This window comes from Condylura cristata, unplaced genomic scaffold (genome assembly GCF_000260355.1).
Source record: "Condylura cristata isolate star-nosed mole 26May11 unplaced genomic scaffold, ConCri1.0 scaffold00008, whole genome shotgun sequence".
NCBI classification, from domain to species: Eukaryota; Metazoa; Chordata; class Mammalia; order Eulipotyphla; family Talpidae; genus Condylura; species Condylura cristata.
In genome coordinates, this window is record NW_004567109.1 from 24213920 (window position 1) to 24238266 (window position 24347).

Genomic DNA, 24347 nt, shown 5'->3' on the forward strand with positions numbered 1-24347 from the left:
ACTGGACCCAACCCCGGTTCCGTACCCTGACTCCGGCAGGGCTGATCCGGGATCTCGATGGTGTAGTCCAGCTCGGCCGAGGCCATGGTGAAGGGGCAGGCTCTCAGCACAGGCCTCCCGCCGGAACTCCGGCTCGCGCGCCCTCACCTCACCCGGGCGCCTCCTGGGCGCCGCCCAGTGACCACCCACCTTCCTCGACGCTGCCCAATCCCCGAGCACGCTCTGTGACCTCCCTCCTTAGCAACCGCCGAGTCTCTTTGGGAGCCTCTCGCCTCGCCCCAATAGCTCTGCCCTAGCAACCATGTCCCGCCCCATCTTATCGCTGGCCCGCAGCCATTGGGTGGATTTCTTGCTCCGATTCAGATATTGGTCAGCTTGGACGCCAGTCAGGAAGAGTCCCCGCCCTCCTGCGTAGGTAAGAGGGTCTGCGGAAGAGTTGCTGTATTCTGGGAATGAGGAGGGTCTTCCTTCTCAACGGCGTCTAATCCTCCGGGGTGGACGGCTCTGCCCCTTGATTTACATCATCTAGCCACCCCTACCAGACGCAGCTCCAGGAGCTGGAGGTAGAGAACCGTATAAAACGGCCTAAGGGGTGCGTGCCAGCCCATCCTCCACCCAGGGAGGGTCAAGGCATATTCTGGCTGGGGAGGTGGGTGCTGTTGCAGTAGGTGGTGTCTTCGAGAGATGACTAGAAAATGCCTTCCTTGTTCGTGGGGGACACACAGAGGATAGGGGGTACAGTTTTCTTGCTTTTATGCACGCATTTGACAATTATTTACTGGGCACCTGGTATAAGGTGGGCGCTAGTGAGAATTAATTTTAAAAGGGGACCCCACATGAACTAACTCCCGTTCTGTGCAGTTGATAAATACTAGAAGAGTAGGCCTTAATGATTTTAGGAGCTCAGAATCAGAGATAAGCGGTGTTCATGGCAGTGGGGCTGGCTCTTCCATTTTGAAAGATTTGTGGAGATATGGGGGGCAAAAGATTCCTTGCAGGAGTTCAAAGAATGGAAAGTAAAAAGTGATTGCTAGGAATTATGAGCACCTTCTGGCCAGGGCAAGACTAATGTGATAGCAACCATGGAAAAAAAGTTAGACCCAGATCTTGGAGAGTCTTTGATGCCTAGCTCAGCTTTGCACTGACAGGCAGATCTTACTGAAGATTAAAAAAAAAAAAACCTTCCAGTGCATATTACAACTAGAGTGCAAGAGCTTAGAGCTTATACTGAGGACAATGGGGCATCATTGCAGGGCTTTGAGTAAAGGAATAAAAATCAAATTTGTGTTTTGGAAAGGTCAATGGAGAAAACAGATGGGGATTGGGAGGAGGGAGACCAGATGGGAAGGGTGGTGGTGGCCTAAATCATAAAGAAATAGCCAGAAAGAAGAGACGGTGATGAATTCTATAAACATTTATGAGGTAAAAAGAACTGGTCTTGGTGTCTGGTGGGATAAGTAAGAGAAATGACTTCTAAATCCCTGACTTGAGTAACCAGAAAGGAGGGGAGTCAGGATATTTGGAAGATGATCTTTTCTGGGCATGAGGAGTTTGAGGTACCACTAGGCATGCACCTAGCAGGCAGCTGGATATGTCTGAATGGGGTTTGCAAGATACGTCTAAGTTGAAAACAGAAATGTGGTGGTCCTTATGCAGTCCTTATGGGTAGAAGCCACACCACTTGTTGGTGTTGGTGTTGATTTGCTAGGCTTTCCAGAGGGGATGTGTAGAGTAAGAGAAGGGAGCCTAGGGCATAGCTCTGAGATGCACTCAAGCCTGAAGGTCTGGCAAAGGTCAGGCATGAACCTGTAAAGGTAATTGAGATGAAGTTTCCAGAGTAAGATTATCAGGAGTAGAATGTGGTCTTTCAGGGAGGTAAATGTGCAGGCTGGTGACTGATCAAGTAAATTAAGGCCTCTAAAATTTCACAGGTTTAGAAACAAGGAAATTGGCGGTAACTTGCAAAAGCAGTTTCATGGAGTGATTAAAGCAGACATCAAACTACAGTGAGTTGAGAAGTGGGTAGGAAGTGAAGATGGCAAGTACATTATACTTTCAAAAAGTTTGGAGGAAAAAGAAAAACACCAACTCCTGGAAGGAGACCCCAAACAAAGGTTTTTAGGCAGACAGGAGAAATGCTGTTGGCATGGAGCCAGCAAAGAGGAGCAAAATAAAATTATAGGGGAAAAGTAGATAACTAAGAGAATGGTGTTCCCGAAAAAAGAATAAAATGGAGCATCCAAAGCATTGGTGGAGAAATTGACTTAGAAAGGTGGAAGGCTAATTGCACTATGACACAGAGGAAGTAAGTAAGATTAGTGTGTTAGTAGATTTGGTGGCAGAAGTTGAGAGAATTCTTGTTTGCTGGTTTCTGTTTTTTCTGTGAAATAGGGACATGATATCCACCGGTGGGATTGGAGATAGTAAGCAAGGCTTGAGAAAAGCGAGAAAGAATGAAGTAGCTGCCATGGACAGTGGCTGCAAGATGACTGCGCACGCCTGTCGAGTTTGGTGACAGCTTGTAGCAAAGAAGTCTGTGTGGCTTTGTGATATAAACACAAATATAAACCCTTCTCCTGATGGGTATAGAGAAACTAGTTGAATTGATCCAGATTTGGGTTTTATCGGGTGACTAAAAATAGAAGAACAAGGGATTAGGAAGTTGAGGATCCTTGCAAAAGAATCGTTGAGAGGATGGGCATAGAATTTAAACTCCACAGAAGAGTAAAAAATGTCATGGATGGGCGCTCCCTGGCGGCGCAGCAGGTTAAAGCACAGCACTAAGAAGCTGTCGAAGCCACTGCAGCAGAGTCGATCCCCAACCAGGGAGGTGACCACATGGCTGGCATGTGTATTTCATATGCTGAATGGCATGTGAAACCTTCGCAGTAGCAAGAATTTTTTTTTTAAGATTTATTTATTTATTCATACAGAACTGGGTTACAGGCCAGAGATGCGGAGGGTGAGAGGATTCACCAGAGACAGAGTGGGGAGCAGAACAGGCAGATCAATGAAGTACACTGCTGAGGGGAGCAGCAGGCGGGTCAGGAGAGGTCTGCCGCACCATGTGGATCACCTCCGGGGCAGGCGGGGATCGAACTCATGCAGAAGTGGCTTAAGCTTTAACCCGCTGCACCCCAAGGAGGGCCAGTAGCAAGAATTTTTACAAGATGGAGGTTGAGTAAGGAACATAAAGAACTGGATTGAGGTTTGTTTGTTTGTTTGTTTAAGATTTGTTATTTATGTATGCATATAGAACTGGGGTACAGGCCAGAGGTGCAGGGGCGAGAGAGGATTCACCAGAGAAGAACAGGCAGATCAACTAAATACACTGCTGAGGGGAGCAGCTGGCAAGAAACAGAGTTGTGCTGCGCCATATGGGTCAGCTTGTTGGCTGGGGTCAAACTCATGCTGCCATGGCTGCTGATAGATTCATAGTGCTGAGATTTACCCCCTTGCACCACCAGGGAGGCCCAGCAGATGGACTCTTTAGGGAAGTGATGGGTGGCAGGAGAGGTCTATAAGGAGGTTAGAGTGAGGGGCACAAACAAGGGAGTGTGTGAGAAGGAAGTGCCACATGGTAGTACTGTGGCCTTAAGTAGCAGTAAGGACAATGACACCCTGTTTTTCTGGATCTGAAGTCTGGAAGGAGAATGTTACTCTCTCCCCCCTCGCTGTGTCTCTGTCTCTGAATGGAGTTGAGGAGTAGGGGGTGGGAGCTCAGGAGAACACCTCAGTCCCACCTGCCCCATTTTGCAGGTAGAACCTGCAGGAGCAGGAGAGAGTGACTGTCTCTGGACCTTCTGGGGACAGTGAGCCAGGCACATACCTTGGAGGCATCTTGTTTTTAGAAATATATCTTTTGATTTAGGGAGGAGAGAGCCCTGTGAGAAATTTTATTTAGAAACAAGACCTTGTGACCTTGATTTTTAATACCTCTTCTCACTTGTCACGAAGGACCTTTGGTTTAGAAAGAGAGCGAGGGTTTTTGAAATTTTCTGATTTCAGTTTCCCTGCATGAAAAAGAACCATTTGGCTGCTATAGCCCTGATATCTGGTTGGGTCCAGATTTATTAATCAACCACCTTTGAAGATGGAGACAAAATTAAAAACAGAGTTCACTCTGGGCTGAAGACAAAGTCAGTCTGTTGTCCTTGCAGAAGACCTTGCCAGGGTTAGAAGGCCACAAACAAACCAATTTGGACTGAGGTTCCTAATCCGGATTTTAATTTCATGTGCTTTGATTTTTCAGACCCTTTTCTCTCCAAGGTAAAATAATGACTCTTTTAATTGGCTGCCACTTACAGAGAGACTCCAGGAAGCATGATGGCCTACGTCTATTTTCCTCTGGCATTCCATGTGTGCTCCAGTCCTTATGATCAAGCCGGTGAAGCTGGCTTTTACTGCCTACTGCATGCCATGACCAGTTGACTATAAATTAAATCCTCTTTTCCAGAAGCCATTTTCCATTAGTGCTAATTTGTTTGCTTCTCATTTCTACTCATCATTAGAGTCTCTAGCTGTGAGCACCAAATTGGAAATAATTTCTTTGACATTTCAAAAACTTTTCTCCCCTTCTTGAATGCCATTTGGCTGCAGCTAAAGAGCATTATGAGTTGCAGAGGAATACTTCGCTCCAATTACAGTTTAACTGCCCGTTCGTGGCACTGAATCCCTGTCCTTGGTGACCAAAGATGACACCACTGCTGACATTGCTGTTTCCTGTCATGGCTGTAAAATGCCTCATAGACCTTGCCCTGGCCTTCTCGGATGGAGATGCTGTCCCTTCGCACATGGCAGCTTTGGGAAGTTGGTGCTTTTACAGACCTACATATCATGGACATTCAGATATAACCATCTAAACAGGAGGAGGCCGGTGTCTTCACTCATTCACCCAGCAAGCATTTATTAAAACTTCTCTCTTGTGCCAGGCCCCGGGGACACACAGAGAGGGAAGACCCACCCCTGCCCTTGAGGAACACACACTAGTGAGAGGATGGTTACGCGTGACAGGTTAGGGAGAGCAGAGTGGTCACAGAGCCACTGAGGAATTAGTTGGAGGTCAAAAAAGGAGCTGCCATCCCTAATGGCAGAGCAGCTCTGAGCTCCAGAGGGAAGGGCCAGAGGATGTAGAAGAGACTGCAGATGTGCTTCACCTGGGGTCCTTTGCCTTCACCCCAAAGCTCCTCTCAACAGTCTCAACTCCTTTGCTGCAAACGTAGAAAGGAATTGAACTCTGGAGACCGCCACATCAGGACCTCAGGCGTGGCTGAAGGGCAAAGGCAAGACACTTGGGAGGTCCTTGAATGCCCCGTGGAAAGTGGACTTTATCCTGTAGACCAGAGGCAGAAATGTGCCTCTGGGACCCTCCCTCCGTGGGACCCTAAGAGAGGCTTGAAACAAATAATATATGTACATTAAACGAGACTTAATATATACTCAGGAAATGTTAATTTCTTCCTGTCATCACATCTTCTCTCTGTCCTTTACCAGGGAAAACATATCATTTCCTCTTTTACTTTAATAGTTTAGAGACAGCTTAGATACAGACTCTATCTAGCAATTGACTCTTGAAACTCATTATCTCTTTTTATCACTATTTTAAATTATTTTTAAAAAATGCCTTTAAGGGGTCTCTGTCTGTAATCCTCATCAAATCTTATTTTGAAGAAAAGTTGAGATAAAAAACAAATGACTGAAAAAATTTATTAGACATCTGCCATTTATCCCTCCCACCTCACAAAATCTCATTGACATAACACTAAAAAATATTAAAAGTGCAGAAATATGAAAAAGTATGAAGTCGCAAAAGTCCAGAGGAGGAGGCAACAGCAGATGAAAGCTGAACAAATATTTGGAAGGTAGATGGCAGGGATGGGAAATGTACCTGGCTTGCATCACCCTAGGAAATGACAAAGTAAGCACAACAAGGAGAGATTACCAATCAGCAAATCAATTCACCCGGTTTAACCTCCAAGAGACTTAATGCTGGCAGCACTGAGTTAATACAGAGGTCAGAAATGAGAGGTGTGGGGCTGAACACAGAGGTTAACTAAATTCTGTATACAGAGCCCTTTGCCTTCACCCCAAAGCTCCTCTCAACAGTCGCAACTCCTTTGCTGCAAAAGGAGAAAGGGATTGAACTCTGAAGACCGCCACATCAGGACCTCAGGCGTGGCTGAAGGGCAAAGGCGAGACACTTGAGTGATAGAGGGAAGCTCTGTGGTGCCATGTAGCAGTCCAGCCCCACCCCTGGGCCACCTCCCAGGATGCCAGCAGCCAGGCATTCATCACCCTGTCTTCTCCCCCTCCCTGGGAAAGTGGGAAAGTCTTCTCCAAAGGCTCTTAGGATCCCAGGAAGAAAAAGAAAGGGGAAAAAAAAGACACCCACTGACTGATATTTATAAGGACCTTAATGAAAAGAGTCATTGTCTGATAAAATTCCAAAATCTGAAGGACACAGCCCACCAAGGGCCCTTGTTTTGAATGCAGAATACTTGCCCCAAGGCATGTCATTGTATAATTTTAGGAAAGGTTCTAAAAAACATGGAGAGTGAAAAGCCCCAGACAAAAGGCACAGAAATCAGAACAAAGTCAGGCTTGTCAACAGCAACACCACGGAGGCTCAAAGCAGAGAGGAGCTTACTTCGAATGTGGATTTTCACACCCACCAAACTAACAGGTGAAAATATTTTCAGAATTTGAAAGACACGCAAGTTAATTTTTATTCTCTAGAAAACTACTGGAAAATATACTTAAATAAAAGTAGAGGAGACAGAAGATGTGAGTCCAGGAGACAAGACAGCAGACAGAGAAGACTAGCAAAAGGAAACCCCAGGTGGTTGATATTGGTGACCCAGGCTCAGCAAACAACCAGCCCAGGCAAGAGACAGGTCTGTGAGGCAGAACCTGAGGGAAAAGATGAGACTGATCCGTTATGGGTTGAGCATTTGGGAAAAGTCCTTACTATGTGTCTGGAACGTGTGGGAGCAATTGGCTTTTGGTTCTTAGAAAACTAAACAATTGAATAAAAAGGAGCCGTTATTATCTCCAGGTAATACCAGCTTATAAGCGGCAGAAAATGTAATAGTACTTCGTAGGTTAAATGAGCAATATTTATTTACTTGGTCAATAATGTATAAACACTACTGATTTAACGAACGTTGCAGAAAACTCCGTTGTCTGGATAAGGAGAGAAAAAAAGCGGGGAGGGGGTGGTTAGAGTGGTTCAAAAGAGCTAATTCCTCAACCGAAATAAATACTGCGGAGACTGGTGAATCCATAACAGTAACGGAGGCATCTGTGGGGGCGGCCGAAACAAACAAGCCCAGACTGGCCCATAACCAACAGACACTTGTCAGCGCACAATTTGGAGGCCCTGACCAAGGTGTCTGAGATCAAGGGTCCCAAGGTTGGTTTCTAAGGCCGTTCTCCTTGGTCTGATGGCCTTCTGGTGTCTTCCTGTGGCCTTCTCTCCATACGCATCTGTGCCCCTCTTTCTTCTAGAGAACCAGTTACATTGAGCTAGGCCCCACCCTAATTATTTCCTTTTAACTTCATTACCTCTTTAAGGACCCCATCTCCAAAACATCCCCATGACGAGGTGCTGGGCATTCAGCCCCTAGCAGCAGTATATGCTCCTTAGTGGGAAATACTGAGGTGAACCCCAAAAGAAACAGCCCTAAGAGTTGAAAGTGGCGCTCTCTGGACTGAGGCTGAAGGTGGAGGGACAGGCTCTCTGGCGTTCTACTGAATAGCTGTGGGAGCTGGGCCTTGAACCCAGGCTGACAGCACAATTTCACCTTCTTCCTTCCACTATACCACAAGAGACACAGCACCTGGCAACGTGTGCCGCACCCAACCTTTGCTACAAGTTTAGTGATTTAGCACTATGTCCCTGGGACTGCCATTTGTTGGTTTTCTTTTCCTGTTTAAGAAATAAGAAAACTGGTCCCTCCCTGGTGGCGCAATGGGTTAAAGCACAGCACTGTGAAGCTGTCATAGTCACAGCAGCAACGCCTTCGATCTCCAGCCAAGGAGTGACCCATGTGGTGTGGCAGACCTCTCCTGTCTCACCCACTGCTCCCCTCAGCAGTGTATGTCAGTCAAGCTGCCTGTGCTGCTCTCCATTCTGTCTCTAGTGAATCTTCTCACCCCCACCCCGCATCTCTGGCCTGTACCCCCGTTCTTGTATGCACAAATAAATAAATCTTTAAAAAAAGGGGGGGAAGACTGAGATCTCAGGAAACCCAGAGAGGCCCTAATGTGAATCATCCAGCTGAAAGTTAGTCTGCTGTCCTGCTGTCCTCGGACTGCTGGGGGCTGCTGTGGTTGGTTGCTCTCTGACTTTTGATCCTAGCAAAGGTCCATCCAGGGCAAGCCCAGGGCCCTTTCCCCTGTGCCTAGAACAGCCTCCCTGGGGCCTAGAAGAGCCACTCACCCTGTTCTCCTGAGGTCAGCCTGGGCTGTTGAGGGAGGGAGATCGTCTCAGACTCAGGGTTCATGTCATTCAGTGATTGATGCTGATGTCAGGAGGGGGTTGGTCATTTTTGTGTTTGGGTTGATCCACTGCGTTCACCTGGTTGTTAAGGCTGATGGATTTCGGGTTGTTTCCATCCCCGAGGCCATGAGGATGCCCTTCCTGGGAGCACATACCCAGTGTCCTCTGAGGAATAGTGGAGGTTGGCGTGTATGTATGGCGGTCTCCGCATGCCTCAGATTATAGCTTCCTAATAAAATTCTGATAGCTGGGCCCCATCAATATCTCAAATACATGTGAGGAAACGTTAATTTAGAATCAATTTTAGGATGTTTCAGACTGTAAAGTCCTTTTAACTAGATCTCTGGCGAAGATGTAGAAGCACTTTATGGGACTGTAAATTTCATGTTGAACAGTCTTGGTGAAATACACATCTCCCCTACACACAAGCTGTTCTCTCCATATCAATCATGGCCCCTGCAAGTAATGTTTCACAAATATTCTGTAAATCACAGAAAACCCCGTGATAATGTGAAATATGACTTTCACTTGTCTGTTAGACAAAAGAATCACACATGCCTCTCTCCCATCAGCACTAACATTTGTTATGGATAATAACACTTTCAATCACAACTATTTTTGGAAAACGGGTTTATTTTAAACCTTTCCTCCCCTCCTCCCCCAAAAACACTCTCACAAGGACACAGACTCCTACAAACCACAGCCCATTAATCCAACTCTGAAATGGGAACTTTTTCTTCCTATGAACTTTAAGTTGTTGATAAGAAAGTTAGTATAAAAGCCCAGAGTACAAGGTCAAGGAACATTTTACCTTAGCTGATAAGCCAGAGGGGACTGGGTCCCTAGCGACCCCAAGACTCTGACCCTGTGTGAGGTGAGGGTTGCCAGAGGCCCAGGTTTTTAGCAGGCACCCTATCTCACCCTGAAGCCTTTGGTCCTTTTCCTTCCTGGAGTCAGCAAAAAATAATAATAATAATAATAATAATAAAACAGCTACAGTTTTAGTTCCTAAATAGTCTCCTACCTCAATAGTCTTAACTCTGTCACAACACAGGTGACCTGTCCCAGAGGCATATTTTTTTTTTTTCTTTTTTAAAGATTTGTTTATGCATACAGGAACTGGTGTACAGGCCAGAGGTACAGGGGTCAGAGAATTCACCAGAAACAGAGTAGGGAGCAGAACGGGCAGATCGACTGAAATACACTGCTGAGGGGAGCAGCTGGCAAGATAGGAGAGGTCTGCTGTGCCATGTGGGTCAGCTCCCTGGCCAGGGATCGAACTCATGAGGCTGCCGATAGCCTCATAGTACTTGTGACAGCAGAGAGGCCCCCAGAGGTGTATGTTGAATGTCACTAAACCATGCAGGTGATGGGGGGTTGCTGGACAAGTAAAGCCCGTTGAGTAATCCGCAGGACTTGCATGGATGCAAATGGCCTGTTCACCTCTCTGTTTTCCCTCCCTCTCTAGCCAACTACAGGACTGACTGACCATGACTTCTATAAAGGAGCAGGCGGCAATTAGCCGGCTCTTGAGTTTTTTACAAGACTGGGACAATGCTGGCAAAGTGGCAAGGAGTCACATCCTCACCAAGTTCATTGAAACCAACCAAGGCAAGACAGCCCCAGAACTGGAGCAGGAGTTTTCCCAGGGAGCCAGCTTGTTCCTGGTGCGTTTGACCACCTGGCTCAGGCTCACGTATCCTTTGCTGAACAGAAGAAAATTTAAATGGTGAAGGTAATCTTCAAAGGAGAAAAGCAGAGAAGATTATTGAGGAACCCTTCTCGTGACTCTCTCTAAAATTTTAGGACAGGACCTCTGGGGAGAGAAATTTCATCCCAAAGGCAGGAGTCCCCTCAGCCTCCTGACTTTCCAGTCTATAACTAGATCCTCATTCTCATCCCCACCCCTTTTGCTCCCAAGCTAAGGGCTAACCCTCTATATATGCATTTAAATCCCCTGCCATCGCCTAAGGGGTTTTCTTCTCTCTGCTCTGGCTTTCTTTCTTGTCTCATTATCAACTTGTTTCATCAACATTTCTATGGCTCAAGTATTTTCTCCCTGAAAAATCTGAATTCTTATCTCAAGCCTATATTCCTCCCAGCTCCTGCCCTTCACGGTGGAGTTTCTCGGCAAGGTTTTGGCCTTCCTGTCCCCATTCCCTCACCTCCCTCTTCTCCCCACTCCCTGGAGTCTGACTTCGTCCTCTCCACTCCACTGATGCAGGTCTTGCGTGGCTCACAGTGGTTTCTAGTTGCAAAACCCAATGACTACACCCCCAGTCCTGACTCGACCTCTCGGGAGCACTTACCAATCAGCCCTTCCTACCTCTCAAAACATTCTTCCCTTGGTCTCTGCAATTCCACTTCAGTTCCAGTTCTTTCTTTCTGTCCTTTGTTTCTGTTGCTTAACAGCCCTTTAAATGTCAGGATTCTTGGGATTCTCTCCACATCCCTCTGCTCTTCTCGCTGTCAGAGTCTCCCTGAGTGATCCATCAGCACCACTCCATTTAAGGACAGCAAATGTGTGCCCCCGCACAAATTTCTCTCTGGATCTAGATCTTGCTTCCACCACTGGACTGAGTTCCATACCAGGCTACCCACTGACCATCGCCCTGTATCCCACAGGAGGACTCTCACAACTGAGTCAGACTTGGGAGGTAAATAAGGGGTGCCATTCTATAGGAGAGAATACAAGAAGAGGAGCGATTTGGGGGTAGACAAATTTGGTTTAGAATATTCTGATTTTGATGCACTTGTGTTTGGGAGCTGGGAAGCAGAATGAGCCTGAAGGCACTACTGGGGTGATAGTTTGAGTTAGGTGTGGGGTTGGGGGCCTTTCTGCTCTGTGTGCCCATAGCACATGGTTGGCTCATCTCAAACTCAGTCATTACACGCTTTTCTCCTTGCCTGGATGCTCTCCCGCCACACCCCATGCCTCCTCCTTATTTGACTAATTACTACCCCATTATTCAGGTATCCATTTAAACATCATTTTCTCAGGAAGTTCCTTTTCCTGAGCCCCAGATTAGCTTAGATGTCCTGTTCCACATACTCATAGCACTTCCTCTATTGTACTATTTTCCTTTGTCGTACTATTTTATTACCTGCTTACTATCTTTCTTCCACCACTGGATTGTAAGCTCTCTGAGGGCAGGAATTGCATTTGTTCTTCTCATCTTTGACTTTATAACACATGGATGGCCAATAAAAGAATGAATGAACCAAAGTCCGCAGCTTCGCAGAACTCACGGCTCAAGTGAACACATCCTCTTTTCCTTACAGTTAAGTCACTGATGAAAATCAGCAATTCATGCCGAGAACACCAGCCAAAGGGAACCTTTCTCCAGGTTGCCCCAGTGCCCTCAGAGAGGAATGCACATAAAAGGTTTAAAATGAAGATGACCAATCAGTTGTCCCCTTACTCCCAAGATGCAGAGCTAGTAGGTTGAGGGTCCCTGGGCTCTTTGTCACAAGCACCTTGGGTAACATCAGAGCCTGCAACCTGGCTTTGTTCCCACATTTCGCGATGCTGACCAGAACTGCCACTAATTTAACAGCCTGTTTCATGTCAGGATGAGGTGAGTGCAGTAGGGTGATACAACATCAAATCCCATCTGTATTTAAAACTTGGATATTTTCTTCATCATGGATTTTTTTGTATTTCTTTTTGAAACAGTGTGTTAAAATAGTATTTGATTACAGAGCTTTTGGGTAGTCCCTGAAATGTCACACCTGAAGCACGTGCTGACTCCCAGTCACCTCATCCCCGGCCCCCCTCACACTCTCGTCTCTTCGGCTGTCTTCCTTTGCTGTTTCTCAGTCACTGTTGCAGAATCTTTTCACCCCCCCCCGACCCCACCCCAGCTTAAACATTAGTGTTTCCAAGAATTCTGTGTTGAACAGACTTCTTACTCACTTATCACACTTGCTACCCTAGTCATTATATCCTATCCCAGTGCTAACCAGAGTGCCTACCATTTGGGGGTACTCAGTCAGTGCTAATTGACCGATTAAATGAACTAGACTTCTGAGCCACAGTAGCTTATATAGTTTTACACCTGATATTGTTCATAAGCTCCTGACTTTCTGGAACCTTGCCATGCAACAGAGAAAAGTGACATAGTGTGGGCCAGCATGCACCTCTGCCCCACCCCTCCAGCCACAGCAGGTTTTGGAGGAAAACAAACCAAGGTAGCACCATTATGATTTACAAACCTGACTACCACATAGTCCCACACAAGTTTCAAGCCCCTTTTTAACCTGAACTTCTAGAACAGATGAGTAAAACCGAGAATTTCTATATTGCAATGACAAAAGTATCAGTGCCTATTTATTAAATGGTTTTATGTTCTAGGCACTGATGTACTATGCAAACATTATCTCATTTGAGCCTAACACCGTGCTTACTAGGTGGTTGACATCCCGTTATATCCCATTTTATAGGTAAGAAAGATGTGTCTCGAAAAGGTTAAGCTATTTACTAATAAATGACAGAGATATGGTTTGAACGTTATCTGCTATACTTCACTGTCCCTCACGCCCCACACCCCGTGGACAATGCAGATCCACAGTTCTACCTCCAGCACCACCCAAGGAGAGAGTCAGCATGAGTAATCACGCTCCCTTCCTCTGTCTACAGGCCAGAAGGCCTGACAATGAGAACTCAGACCCTGAGTCAGACTGCCTAGGTTCAAGTCCCAGTTCTTTAGTTAACTTTGAAACCTTTGACAGTACCCTGAGATTGTTTCCTTATGAAGTAAACGGAAACACTAATAGCACACACTGCTGCGTGCGGTGAGGGTCAAATGAAACAAGACAAGCAGTGCAGTTAGCACCATGCCTGGCACACAGTAAATGATGAGAACTTGTTAGCTACCACTGATATTGCAGCAAACTTCTAGAACTAATTGCCGGAAATATGGACCAGAAATATTATACAGTGAATAGCTATAAGAATGAGACTAGGCTGAAACAGAGGAAAAGGGTGGTGGCAAAAGTTGGCAAACTAGCTGGTAATGGAAGAAATGAGAGAGGATGCACTGAGCGGAAGTGGGACTGGGGTTCGAGGGGAGCAGTACAGACACGACCCCCAGGGTTGATAGCTTAGCCCCGAGCTATAGCGGCAACAGGCCAGGAGCCTAGCTCCAGAGCAAACACTGGTTTTGCAGTCAAGAGCCTTTCCTAATGAGCCAATCTGTCTCTACTTCTATTGGCATCCTGGGAACCAGGGTGCAGCAGAGATAATTTGCCTCGCATACCCGCCCTGGTCTCCCCCCTCCCCAACAAAGCACCATTACCTCCAACCCATTACATTAGCCTTTATCAGTCTTGGAAGCTCTCAGTCATCCTCTATGAGCTGCAATAATTTCAGCTAATTTCTTAAGTGTTCTAAGAGCCTGTGATGTGTTATGAGCCTAGTAATTGTTGACTGGTTTCCTTTCTGTTGTGGCTTGATTTCATACCTTGTATCTGAGCTGATGCGTGCTCTGGGTGCTTTATTACAACGAAGCTTTTTGCAAAGGCTCACATTAAAAAATAACATTAAATACTGAGGTTGTTTTAAATCAGCGTTTAATTTTTCCACCATCTCCTGTTGTACTTATTAGGAAGGCATGCAATTCTTCATAAAGATAGTGACCTCCAGTGTAAAGCTTTGAGCAAACACAAGATTGAGAATTAATGATGAAGCTGATTATATTTAGAGAAGCCTAAGAATGAGGCACAAAGTAATGAACTGCGCTGAGACCCTAGGGTGCACTGGTCATGGCAGACAGAGGCTTGGAACATTGACCCCCAGGTTTTTCTACGCACCTTTTATTCATCAGCGCCTCCTTGCTCTCAGGCGGCCTGTGAGACCCAAGGTGGCTGAACCACCCCAGAAGCACTGCCTGAACCCTGAATCCGCACCCCTGTCCTCCCTCCCCAGGAGTGTATCCACATCCCCTTCAGTCTGGTGGCCCCTCTCAGGTCAAGAGCGCAACTCAGCCGCTGTTCATTCTGGGCCACAGGTGGAATCAGGATGGAACTCAGGATCTGGTTTTGGTGTAGAAAACTACTCGAGCTCACTCCTTAACTTATCGCACAGTTACATGACTCCCTCGTGTTTAAATAAGCTCCTGAGATCTATTGGCATCTTCTTATCAGCTGTAAGCAGGTGAGTTCGAACCTGGAGCTGTTCTGGGGTCTTGGTTGCCTATTGGCTCAGGTTGCCTATTGTCTTTGGGCTTCACACACCACATGGAATTGTAGGTGCTTGTTACTCATGGGTGTCACACTGCCTTCAAGGTGAGCCCAGTGGAGAATCAGCTTGGTCCTTCTCTACTTGCTCCCCCACCCCATGACCCCCATGGACACTTTACTAGTCAGCATCCTCTTGGTTGTGAATTACAGAGAATGAAGTCATATTGGGCTCGGGTAAAGAGAGAATTTATTGGCTCACTAGCTGGAAAGCCAAGAGCATGGAAATCCTTATTTCAAGCCTGACTAGGCCCAAGAGCTCAAAAAAAAAAAAAAAATGTCATTGATACTTGGTCGGTCTCTCTGTCTTTTTCTCTATTTCTCAGTTCTGCTCTTCTGTGTATTCCTGGGCCTCCATGAGCTGTGGTCTTCCGAAGCTTCACACATCCTTTAGCTCAGCTTCACCTAAAAGAAAACCTGTCTCTCCCAAGGTTCCCAAGAGAGCCTTGGATGTTGTGCCTCGTAGGACCAACTTAGTTCACATGCCTGAACCCCAAACAAATCACTGCAGTCAGAAGGATGACATACCCCATCACCTGCTCACCCTACAAAATCACACGAGTTGCAGAGGGAGGTGAGGTGCTCATTGAAGAGGAGGAGGAACACGTTGGGAAACCAAACACAGGAAATGTCTGTGTACTTTACTTTTGCATTTCCTGCTGAAGGAGGGATTTCCCAACTGTCATGTCACTTTGCCCATGGACATTTCCTGGCTAGGAAGGCAAAGTCTGTGAAGGAAGGACATTGAGAATCCTTTACTTCTACTCTTCTCCCTCTGGACAGTTATCGGTACCTTACAGAATTTCTTGAGGTTGGAGGTGTCTTAACACTCTTGGAAATACTTGGTCTGGAGAAGATCAAGGAAGAAGACAAGAAGGAGTCCATCAAGCTACTTCAGACAATTGCAAACTCTGGGAGAAAGTATAAGGAGCTCATCTGTGAAAGCTATGGTGGGTGATATGCATGACAAAGTGTTGGGTCTCGCCTCTCCCCAGGGGTCTAGGTGAAGTGGTGGCAGCATCCTCCACTGCTGTGGGGAAAGGCACCACAGAAGCGGCCGTGTGGGAAGCTCTCTGTACAGTGGCCCAAGTCAGCCACTCTCGTCACTGCCAGAAGACCCAGATTTGTGACTACTCAGATTCATCATTTGCTCAAATCTTTCCATGTTGTTTTTGGAAATACATCCTCACTTTATTTTTTTTAAGATTTATTTATTTATTTATGCATACAGAACTGGGGTACAGGCCAGAGATGTGGAGGGTGAGAGGACACATCAGAGACAGAGCAGGGAGCAGAACAGGCAGATCGACGAAGTACACTGCTGAGGGGAGCAGCGGGCGGGTCAGGAGAGGTCTGCCACGCCATATGGATCTCCTCCAGGGCAGGCGGGGATCGAACTCATGCGAAAGTGACTTAAGCTTCTTAGTGCAGTGCTTTAACCCGCTGCGCCACCAGGGAGGGCCTGACTTGAAATTCTTGAAAAAGATTTTGACCAGCTGCCAAGGCTTTGCTGAAACAAAAGCCTTCATGAAGCGAAGAGACAGTGTGAGGACTGAGCCTCAGTTTTGCTCTGCTGAACAGGTTTGGTGTTACCCATTACGTAACATGACTCAGATTACGTCCTCTTGAATGAGGATTGTTTCCATAAATCCCTCTAGTTTAGCTTTTCCTCTCTTCTTTGCCCAGGTGTGCGATCCATAGCACAATTTTTTGCTACGTCTAAGTCAGAAGAGACCCAGGAAGAAGTACAGATTCTGTTGGATTCTTTGGTCCACGGTAACCCCAAGTACCAAAATCAAGTATACAAAGGTCTAATAGCTTTGCTGCCCTGCGTGTCCCCGAAAGTTCAACAGCTGACCCTGCAGACTCTCAGGACTGCCCAGGTGAGCCCAGGCTGCGCGCCTGGTTCTGACTCAGATGCAGTCGCTTCACAATTACCTTCCACAGTTGCCCTCCGGGCCGGCGTGCAGAACAGGGCTCAGCCTCCCGCCGCACGTCTGCTGTTCAATCAGCGTTACTTCCAAGAGGCCAAGGCAGGGCAGAGAGTTCATGTCTCCCAGCCAAGTGATTTGTCCTGTTTACTTAAGGATCAGAAAGATGCTGGCAGACTGAAAAGTGTTTGAGACGAGCAGCAAGGGTGATGAAAGGACTGTAGCAAAGATCAGAGGAGCCCATCTGACAGGGAAAGAAACCTGGTGCATTAGCAGACGGCGAGTGAGACCAGAGCTCAGAGCTCCAGGAAGTTCCTTTCTCTTGTTTCTGCCTTCCTCTCGGACAGTGCCTGGGAACATGAGTGATGTCGGATTTGGGGCACGGTGACCACAGGCAGGCCCAGGTGTGGTGGGGTCGAGGCTCGAGGAGAGGCTTTGAGATGGTCTATAGAGCTTTCAAGGTGGGTGTCCAGCTTGGGTGGGTGCAAGCAGGGGGTCACCAGTAGGTCAAACGGTTGCAGAGGTAAGAGGTCGGTTGCTTAAAAAATTACTGAATCCTCAGCTGAGCCTTCCCGTCGAATCTGACAGCTTTCAGATGGCTTTAGGTAATACCTGTTTTCTTGTTTAACCTGATTCCTACCTTATGTGAGGAATCACACTGCCCAGGACATCTAGTAGAGATGCTTACTGGATAGTAGAAAAGTCTCAGACCCCAGAGAAAGTCCCAAAATGATAAAGGCAGTTTGGTTTCATGAGCAGAGAGGCGATAACTGAAATAAGGTCAGAAAGGTAGAAAGTGCCAATATTTAAGAAGATCTAGCAGGGTGGGTCCATCCACCATTACGATTTCCGGTTACCATTTGCTAGGTGCCTCCTCCATGCCACCGTGGCTCTCTCTTGGGCCCCACAGTAGCTGATGGAGGCAGATATCATTATCACCATTTTAAAGACAATGGAACTGAGCCATAAATGGGTGTTCAGTGATGTGTGCAAACTCACATTGAGGAAAAGGTGTTTACTAATAGTTATTTAAATTCGCTTCTCTCTAATGTCAGAGTGCTTATTCTTTGCATATAACATTCTGCCTCTTGGGAAAGGAGCAATGAAAGCCACAAAAGGAAAACAAGACTTGAAATGGAGGGAAAAGAGTTTCAATAAGGCAGACATGATGAGCTGGATCAATGAAGAGATTTAGTATGGATAGAACAGAAAGATGTCTGCAGCAGGAAAAGCTGTGGTGAATTAAGGCACTGTCCTATAGCAGGAAAAATTAAATTGCAACTACCTATCAAAGGATGCAGGGAGCATGAAGAAGTAGCTTTTGCTGGGTGTAAACAGGGAAAAGCCAGAGTAGACAGAATCAAAGGACAACTGTGCTCAATCTGGGTGAGTGTGAGGATGCTTAAAACCAAAGGAACCAAAGCCCAGGGAAAGGTGGCAGAGGTAGAAAGAGGAAGGGCCTGACTGGGTGAGTGCTGGAGAGAGGTTGCCATAGGTTCTTGGGAAGTTTCCACTCTCCTGGATGCACCCACCCTTCCCCTAGCCAAGGTAGCCGGCCTGTCCCTGCTCCCGGGGCAGGTGGCATTTACCCTCTGCAGACCCCCAGTTTAATCCTCAGCACCCACCTCTGCCCCTCCTCTCAAGAAGAAATTGACCTGACTGGCGTAGGCCCCTTTCCTCCACCTGCTCTACCTCTCCCCCTCAGCCACCTTGCTGTTTGGAAGTCTGCATTTTTCATTTCCTCCAGGTAGACCAGATCTAGTAACCACCTTGTCCTGCTGTATGTCTTGACAGTCCATCGTCGGCAGCACACACCCCAGCATCGTGGGCTGCGTGCTGAATGTGCTGCGCACAGTGCACCTGGAAGTCCAGTATGAAGGTAGGGAGGCAGAGGGCCCGGCCCCAGGAAGTAGGCCGGGCAGGGGTGAGCCCTAGGGAAACAGTTTTCTCTTAGTCACAAAGAGCCCTAGCTCGGTGCCTGAGGTAGCGCTGGCAGGTGGGATATGCTGGTTGGTGTGGATGGGCGAGTTACTCACAAGTGGCAGTGATGTCCTGCCCTCGAATCAGCCACGTGGTCCATGAACAGTTGTTAGAATCTGCCTGGTTGTTAGATCCCAGAGCTACCTCTGGTTCCCAGTCTTCTGTTGTGCATGCCCTCTAAATGGAAGTCACCCTGAGCAATGTCCTTTGTCTAAGAAACTAGGTTGGCTAATGTTCGTGTTCATAGGTGTTTGTGTAATGAGCACTTCTATGCACCACTCACTTGCATGCACCATTCCATTTTGTGCTCAAAATAACACAAGAGCACAGAGCCTGACACATACTAGGTATTTGAATAGTCAAATGAATGAATGGTGGCAGTAGGTACTTTTTTTAAAGATTTATTTATTTATGCTTACAGAATTGGGGTACAGGCCAGAGTTGTGGTGGGTGAGAGGATTCACCAGACACAGAGTGGGGAGCAGAACAGGCAGATTGATAAAGTACACTGCTGAGGGGAGCAGCGGGCGGGTCAGGAGAGGTCTGCTGAGCCATGTGCGTCAGCTCCCCGGCCCAGGATCGAACTCATGTGCAGTGGCTTCAGAGAGCTTCATAATGTGGTGCTTTAACCTGTTGCACCACCAGGGAGAGCTCTGAAGTAGGTATTTTTTAAAGATTTATTTATTTATGCATATAAGAGCTGGGTGTAGGCTAGGGTTGCAGAGAGGTGAGAGGATTCGCCAGAGTCAGAGTGGGGAGCAGAACAGATGAATTGACCGAAATACACTGCTGAGGGGAGCAGTGGGTGAGACAGGAGAAGTCTGCTGCGCCATGTGGGTCACCTCCTTGGCCAGGATTGAATTCATGCTGCAGTGGCTGTGGATTGCTTCATAGTGCTAAGATTTAACTCCTTACACCACCAGGGAAGGCCCATGGTATTTTTTATTTTAAAAACTAAAAGCAATGAACACAAAGAGATTAAGTATGCTTCCCAGGCTACATAGCTAGCTAGATTCAAACCAGATCTGTCTGACCTCAAAGTATATGCTTTTGACATGTAACATGACAGGATGTCATTTTCCTGCCTGTCCTAAGATGGTTCAAAGAAGGGATATGTTTCCAAAAGGAGAGGTGAAGAAAGGGTTCGATGACAAGGTTGAGCCTTGGAGAATAGGGCAGATATGGGAAGCAAAAAGAGCAGAGATCATTCCAGAGAGAGGAAAGGGAAACTTGAGGCTGAAGGCCAGTTGGGGGCGTTTGGGTTGTTCACACCATAACAGTGGGGCTGATATAGCGTGGTACAGACGCCTAGGGAAGAAAGTGGAGAGGACAGGTGTGGAGAATGAGGTAGGGGTTGGAAGTGGGTGGGCGGTGCCCCAGAGGTTAGGGCAGGAAACCCACTAAGCAGGAAAGGTCTGGGCATCAGGACATATCTCTGTCTAGGATCACAGGCTGAGCCCCAGGCCCAGGAAGTCTGGAAGGGGTAGAAGGAGCAGGTAGGTACCAAGTTCAGGTGTGCAAGTGAGATCCTGGGGAAGATCCACAAGGGTCTGGAGGCTCACCGCCAATCTAGATTCTTTTTAGGAAATTGAATCCCAGTTGTATTTTTCCTTAGTAATATTGTCGGTTTTTTATTTACTTGACTCCTGCCAGTATGCGTGGGTGTGTGGACCTTGCATGTGGGGCAGTAATGCTGTGTGGTGCTCTCCTGGAGCAGAGCTCTCCCAGTGAGGGGCGGCGCAGTGTGGGACCTGAGTCAAGTTCACTGGTGAGGTCCAGTGGCAGAGAGCTGTTGCTGGCACTGGAGCAAGGAGGGGACCTGGCCGTGCAATGTCAGTGCAGCTTCATCTGACAGCCGGGAGAGCACGGACTCCCCTCAGCCCACCCCACCCGGCAAGTGTGACCACTCTTGCTCAAGGGCCACTGCCCAGCTTAAGCATTTCTTCTCAAAGGTCTACCCTGACCTGCCTTCAGTCTCCTGTCCCCTATCAGCCCTCCTCCTTCCTTCCCCCCTCCACTCTCCTCCCTCCAGTCCCCGCCTCCATCAGAGCAGCTATCTGCCCTTTACATAGACTGCCTGCAATTTTATGCAACTCTTGCAGTTTTCCTCCTACATCCTCAGCGGTCCCGGCATGGTAAGGCCTAGTGATGTATTTCTTGAGTGACTCAGAGTGAATTCTTCCCACCCACTCTGTATTGCTTGTCTACCTCCCTTTCTCCTCCAGACCTCAGCAACTTTCAGGATCTGATTCATCTTTCTCCAGTTCCAGGCCTGGAACAAATGGGTGCTCAATAGAAGTTTGTTGAGTGCCACAGAAAAAAAAAGTTTAACTTTAGTTATGCTGATGAACCCCTTCCAGAGTTAGAACTGTTCTCAATGTCTGTCCATATCAGACCAAATGTTAGGTCCCCTGTATTTCAGAATTAATATTGTAGCAGTGGCAGCGGGTTATGAAACGTTGTTGCTACCTCTTTGATGTGATGTCTGCTCATGTGATAACAATGAAACGGTGCCTCAAAATCATTTCAGACATGCCAGACTCATACATTTGCTGGGGAAATGTCTGACAATATTTCTTGAAGCAGTCTAGAGGATGTGAATGCAACCGTTGTCCACTAGGGGGAGCTGTTTCACATGATGCCTCAGTGCACCTCGCTGACTAGATTACAGTACCCAGCTTCCAGTGAAACTCCCCCAGGGCAGTAAGCGGGAGCTTGGCAGACCGCAGATGTGGTCCTGACAGCAGTGGCCTTAAAAGGATTAGAGATGTATTTCTCTGAGTGCAAGGCACCAAATTGCAAGAGCGAGCCTCACCTTAGCCCTGGCCTTGGGTAGCACAAAGGAGATGAATCATTTGGGGCTTTCAGGTGGGACTCAGCTGGGACTGTCACTGCAGCTCCCACATAATTTAAGCTTCTCGCAGCTTGGTGGCTGTATTGCAAGAGGGGACAGCCAAGAGCAACCTTCCACGATATTCCAAGGTCGTGGTCCTTCACAAGTCACAAGCCTTATTCCTACCCAAATTCAAGGCAAACACACAAACCCCACATCTTGAAGAGAGGAGGCTTAAATGATAGTGTGGCCACGTCTTAAAACTTGGGACATATAGAAGTTGGGAGGCATGTGGTATGTGTCCATGTCTGTCCACGTAGGAAAACTTTTTCTTCCTTTTTTTTAAACATTGGGCTCTCTTAGGTTCAATGGGATTGTTATGAAAGGAAATTCTAAAGTCTTAATTTTATGAAACAAAAAACACCCTAAGAAATCAGTAGATAATTTCTTTCTTATCCTTTCTCAATATTTGAATGCAGTTTCCTAAAGTATGTTTGACTCATGGAGGTAAGGTAGATCAGAGAGTACAATTTTAAATATCTGGGGATGCCATGCCCTGGCAGATGCTTTCAAAAGAGGAAATGGGAGCCCTCCCTGGTGGCACAGTGGGTTAAGACACAGCCCTAAGGAGCTCAAGCCACTTCTGCACGAGTTCTATCCCCACCTGCCCCAGAGGTGACCCACATGGTGTGGCAGACCTCTCCTGACCCACCCTCTTCATCGATCTGCCTATTCTGCTCCCCACTGTGTCTCTGGTGAAGCCTCTCACCGCCCCTGCACCACTGGCCTGTACCCCATTTTTCCATATTTCTGTATGCAAAAATAAATACATCTTAAAAAGAGAGAGAAAGAGAGAGAGCGGGTCCTCCTGGTGGCCTAGGCATTAGAACTCGGCGCTTTCCCTGCCACAGCCCGCCCTGTGTCCTGGGTTCAACCCCTGGCCAGGCCCGGGATACGGCCAACAGATCTCTCCTGTTAAGCGTGTGATGGCTGCAGGAGCTTCTGAGTGTCCGTTCTTGTCCATTCTTCACTTTCAAGAGAAAGGGAAAGGAGGCTGGTGTCTTTATCCTTAGGGTGCTTTTTTGTTTCATTAAGACTTTAGAATTTCTTTTCATGATAATCCCATTGAACCTAAGAGAGTCAAAATTAAAATGAAGGGAGGACTTCCCCCAGGCAGTCATACCTAGAATTTATCTTCATTATAAACGCTTTGAAGTGAAAAATGGCATTGTCCTCCCAGGGAGGATGGCTATTCCAGGAACTGGTGGCAGGTGGAGACTTAATCATGACAAGCAGTCTAAAACCACAGAGCTATTCGCTCACAGGTCTCCTCCCCTAAAACCAGACATTTCAAAGTCATAGAGAGGTCTCTGGAAGGGGAAATTGATGAATTCTTTTGGGAACTTGAAATGTGTGTGTGTGTGTGTGTGTGTGTGTGTGTGTGTGTGTAGATATAAATATAGATATTAGTATCTTTCACAAATAAATTACTTTATGAACATAAAAATTACTACCTAGGACTTAATTAGAAAGAGACCAATCATTGTAAATTAACTTGCCAAATATAGGCTTGCCAAAAATCAAGTGGCCAAATGACCAATTTGCTGAGTGGCCAATTCACCAAATGACCAATTTGCTGAAAGCACGTTTCCTTTAAATGTCTGTGTTTAGAGCAGCCCCTATGGGTTGTGTTGTAGGGCCCCAGAGAGCTTCAGCCTGCCCTCTGCCCCCTAGAACCCCTCCTCCCTGTTTCCTGCCCTTGTCCCGTTCTTGCCCCTTCTCCTCCCCTTCCCATGCCCTCTGCTCAAGAACAGGCAGCAGGGCCTTCCAGGGCGGTGACCTCCAGTGGCTTCCTTCTCCTGGGCCACCACAGCCACAGAGAACCTGGGCAGAAATGCTGCTCTGAAGACAACATGAAAAGTCATTATGCTCAGACCCGGCTGACAGCTAGGAAAGCTGTTACATCATCCACCTATATCATTCTTGCTAGAGAACTAACTACCCCTAAAAGTGATTAAAGCAAAAATCACGTAAAATAAAATGCCAAATTCTGTCAGCTGTCCAAATAAGCCTAACTGTGTGTGAGGGAGAGAGTGCCACACAATTTTGTGTGTGTGTGTGGCTCCAGAAGCTGGAAGCCACTCAGCTGAGTGGCCCTGGCTCGGGGTGTCTCATGAGGTTGCAGCAGGAGGCAGCTGGGCGGTGACCTCTGAAGGCATCACTGGCCCGGGGACCTGCTTCCAGGTGACTCACTCACACACCTGGCGAGCTGGGGCTTGTTGTTGGCAGGAAGCTTCTCCATAACCCGCTGGAGTGTCCACCCAGCGTGGCTGCTGGCTTCCCCTGGGGCGGGCAGGGAGGAAGGACGCTGTCCTTTATAGCCGGATCTCAGCATGGGCTCCGCCCCTTCTGTCTTACTTGATCCATCAGAAGCCAGGCTCTAAATCCAGCCCACGGTCAAGGGCGAGAGAATTGAAAAGAAACATACAAAAGCCGTTGTGGTGGACATATTTTAAATCACACCCCAGCTAATAAAATGCTGAAACACTTAACACCTAGTGGATATAAGAAACAAGGTCATGGTAAAAGGAATATTTGCGAATTTGGAGACATAGTGATCATTGGGAGAAGAACATTTTTGTCTAATTGACCTAGAACTTAGGATCAGCTTGGCTTTCTAATGTCAATAAAATGATAGTGAAGCTGAAAGTGAGTGTGGCTTATCAGCCCAAAGTACAACAGCAGGATTAAGAGCTGAGCAAACTGCACTGCACTAATCTGGTAGAATCTTCCAGAGATGTTAGTGCAGGAAAGCATGACCTCACCAGCTAGACACAGACAGGGACAGGTCTTTCAACATGTAACA

General features: G+C 47.2%; 2 protein-coding genes across 6 annotated transcripts in view; one reads left to right on the forward strand and one right to left on the reverse strand.

The window, feature by feature from the left end:
- TMEM53 (transmembrane protein 53) overlaps positions 1–250 on the reverse strand; it is a 15761-nt gene extending 15511 nt beyond the window's left edge. The window contains exon 1 of one of the 2 annotated variants that reach the window (XM_004679469.2): positions 26–250. In XM_004679469.2, the coding sequence (XP_004679526.1) occupies positions 26–86 (61 nt within the window). In that variant the 5' untranslated portion in view covers positions 87–250. The remainder of the gene's footprint in view (positions 1–25) is intronic. The other variant, XM_012722248.1, reaches the window with a different exon arrangement.
- A 79-nt stretch (positions 251–329) lies between these two features.
- Positions 330–24347, forward strand: part of LOC101626393 (chromosome unknown open reading frame, human C1orf228) — a 30120-nt gene continuing 6102 nt past the window's right edge. Inside the window, exons 1-6 of one of the 4 annotated variants that reach the window (XM_012722246.1) lie at positions 330–415; positions 9969–10196; positions 14586–14654; positions 15521–15687; positions 16424–16620; positions 18463–18547. In XM_012722246.1, the coding sequence (XP_012577700.1) occupies positions 9991–10196; positions 14586–14654; positions 15521–15687; positions 16424–16620; positions 18463–18547 (724 nt within the window). In that variant the 5' untranslated portion in view covers positions 330–415; positions 9969–9990. Of the gene's footprint in view, positions 593–6609; positions 6683–9968; positions 10197–14585; positions 14655–15520; positions 15688–16423; positions 16621–18462; positions 18548–24347 lie in introns of those variants that run through there. The other 3 variants (XM_004679470.2, XM_012722244.1, XM_012722247.1) reach the window with 3 other exon arrangements.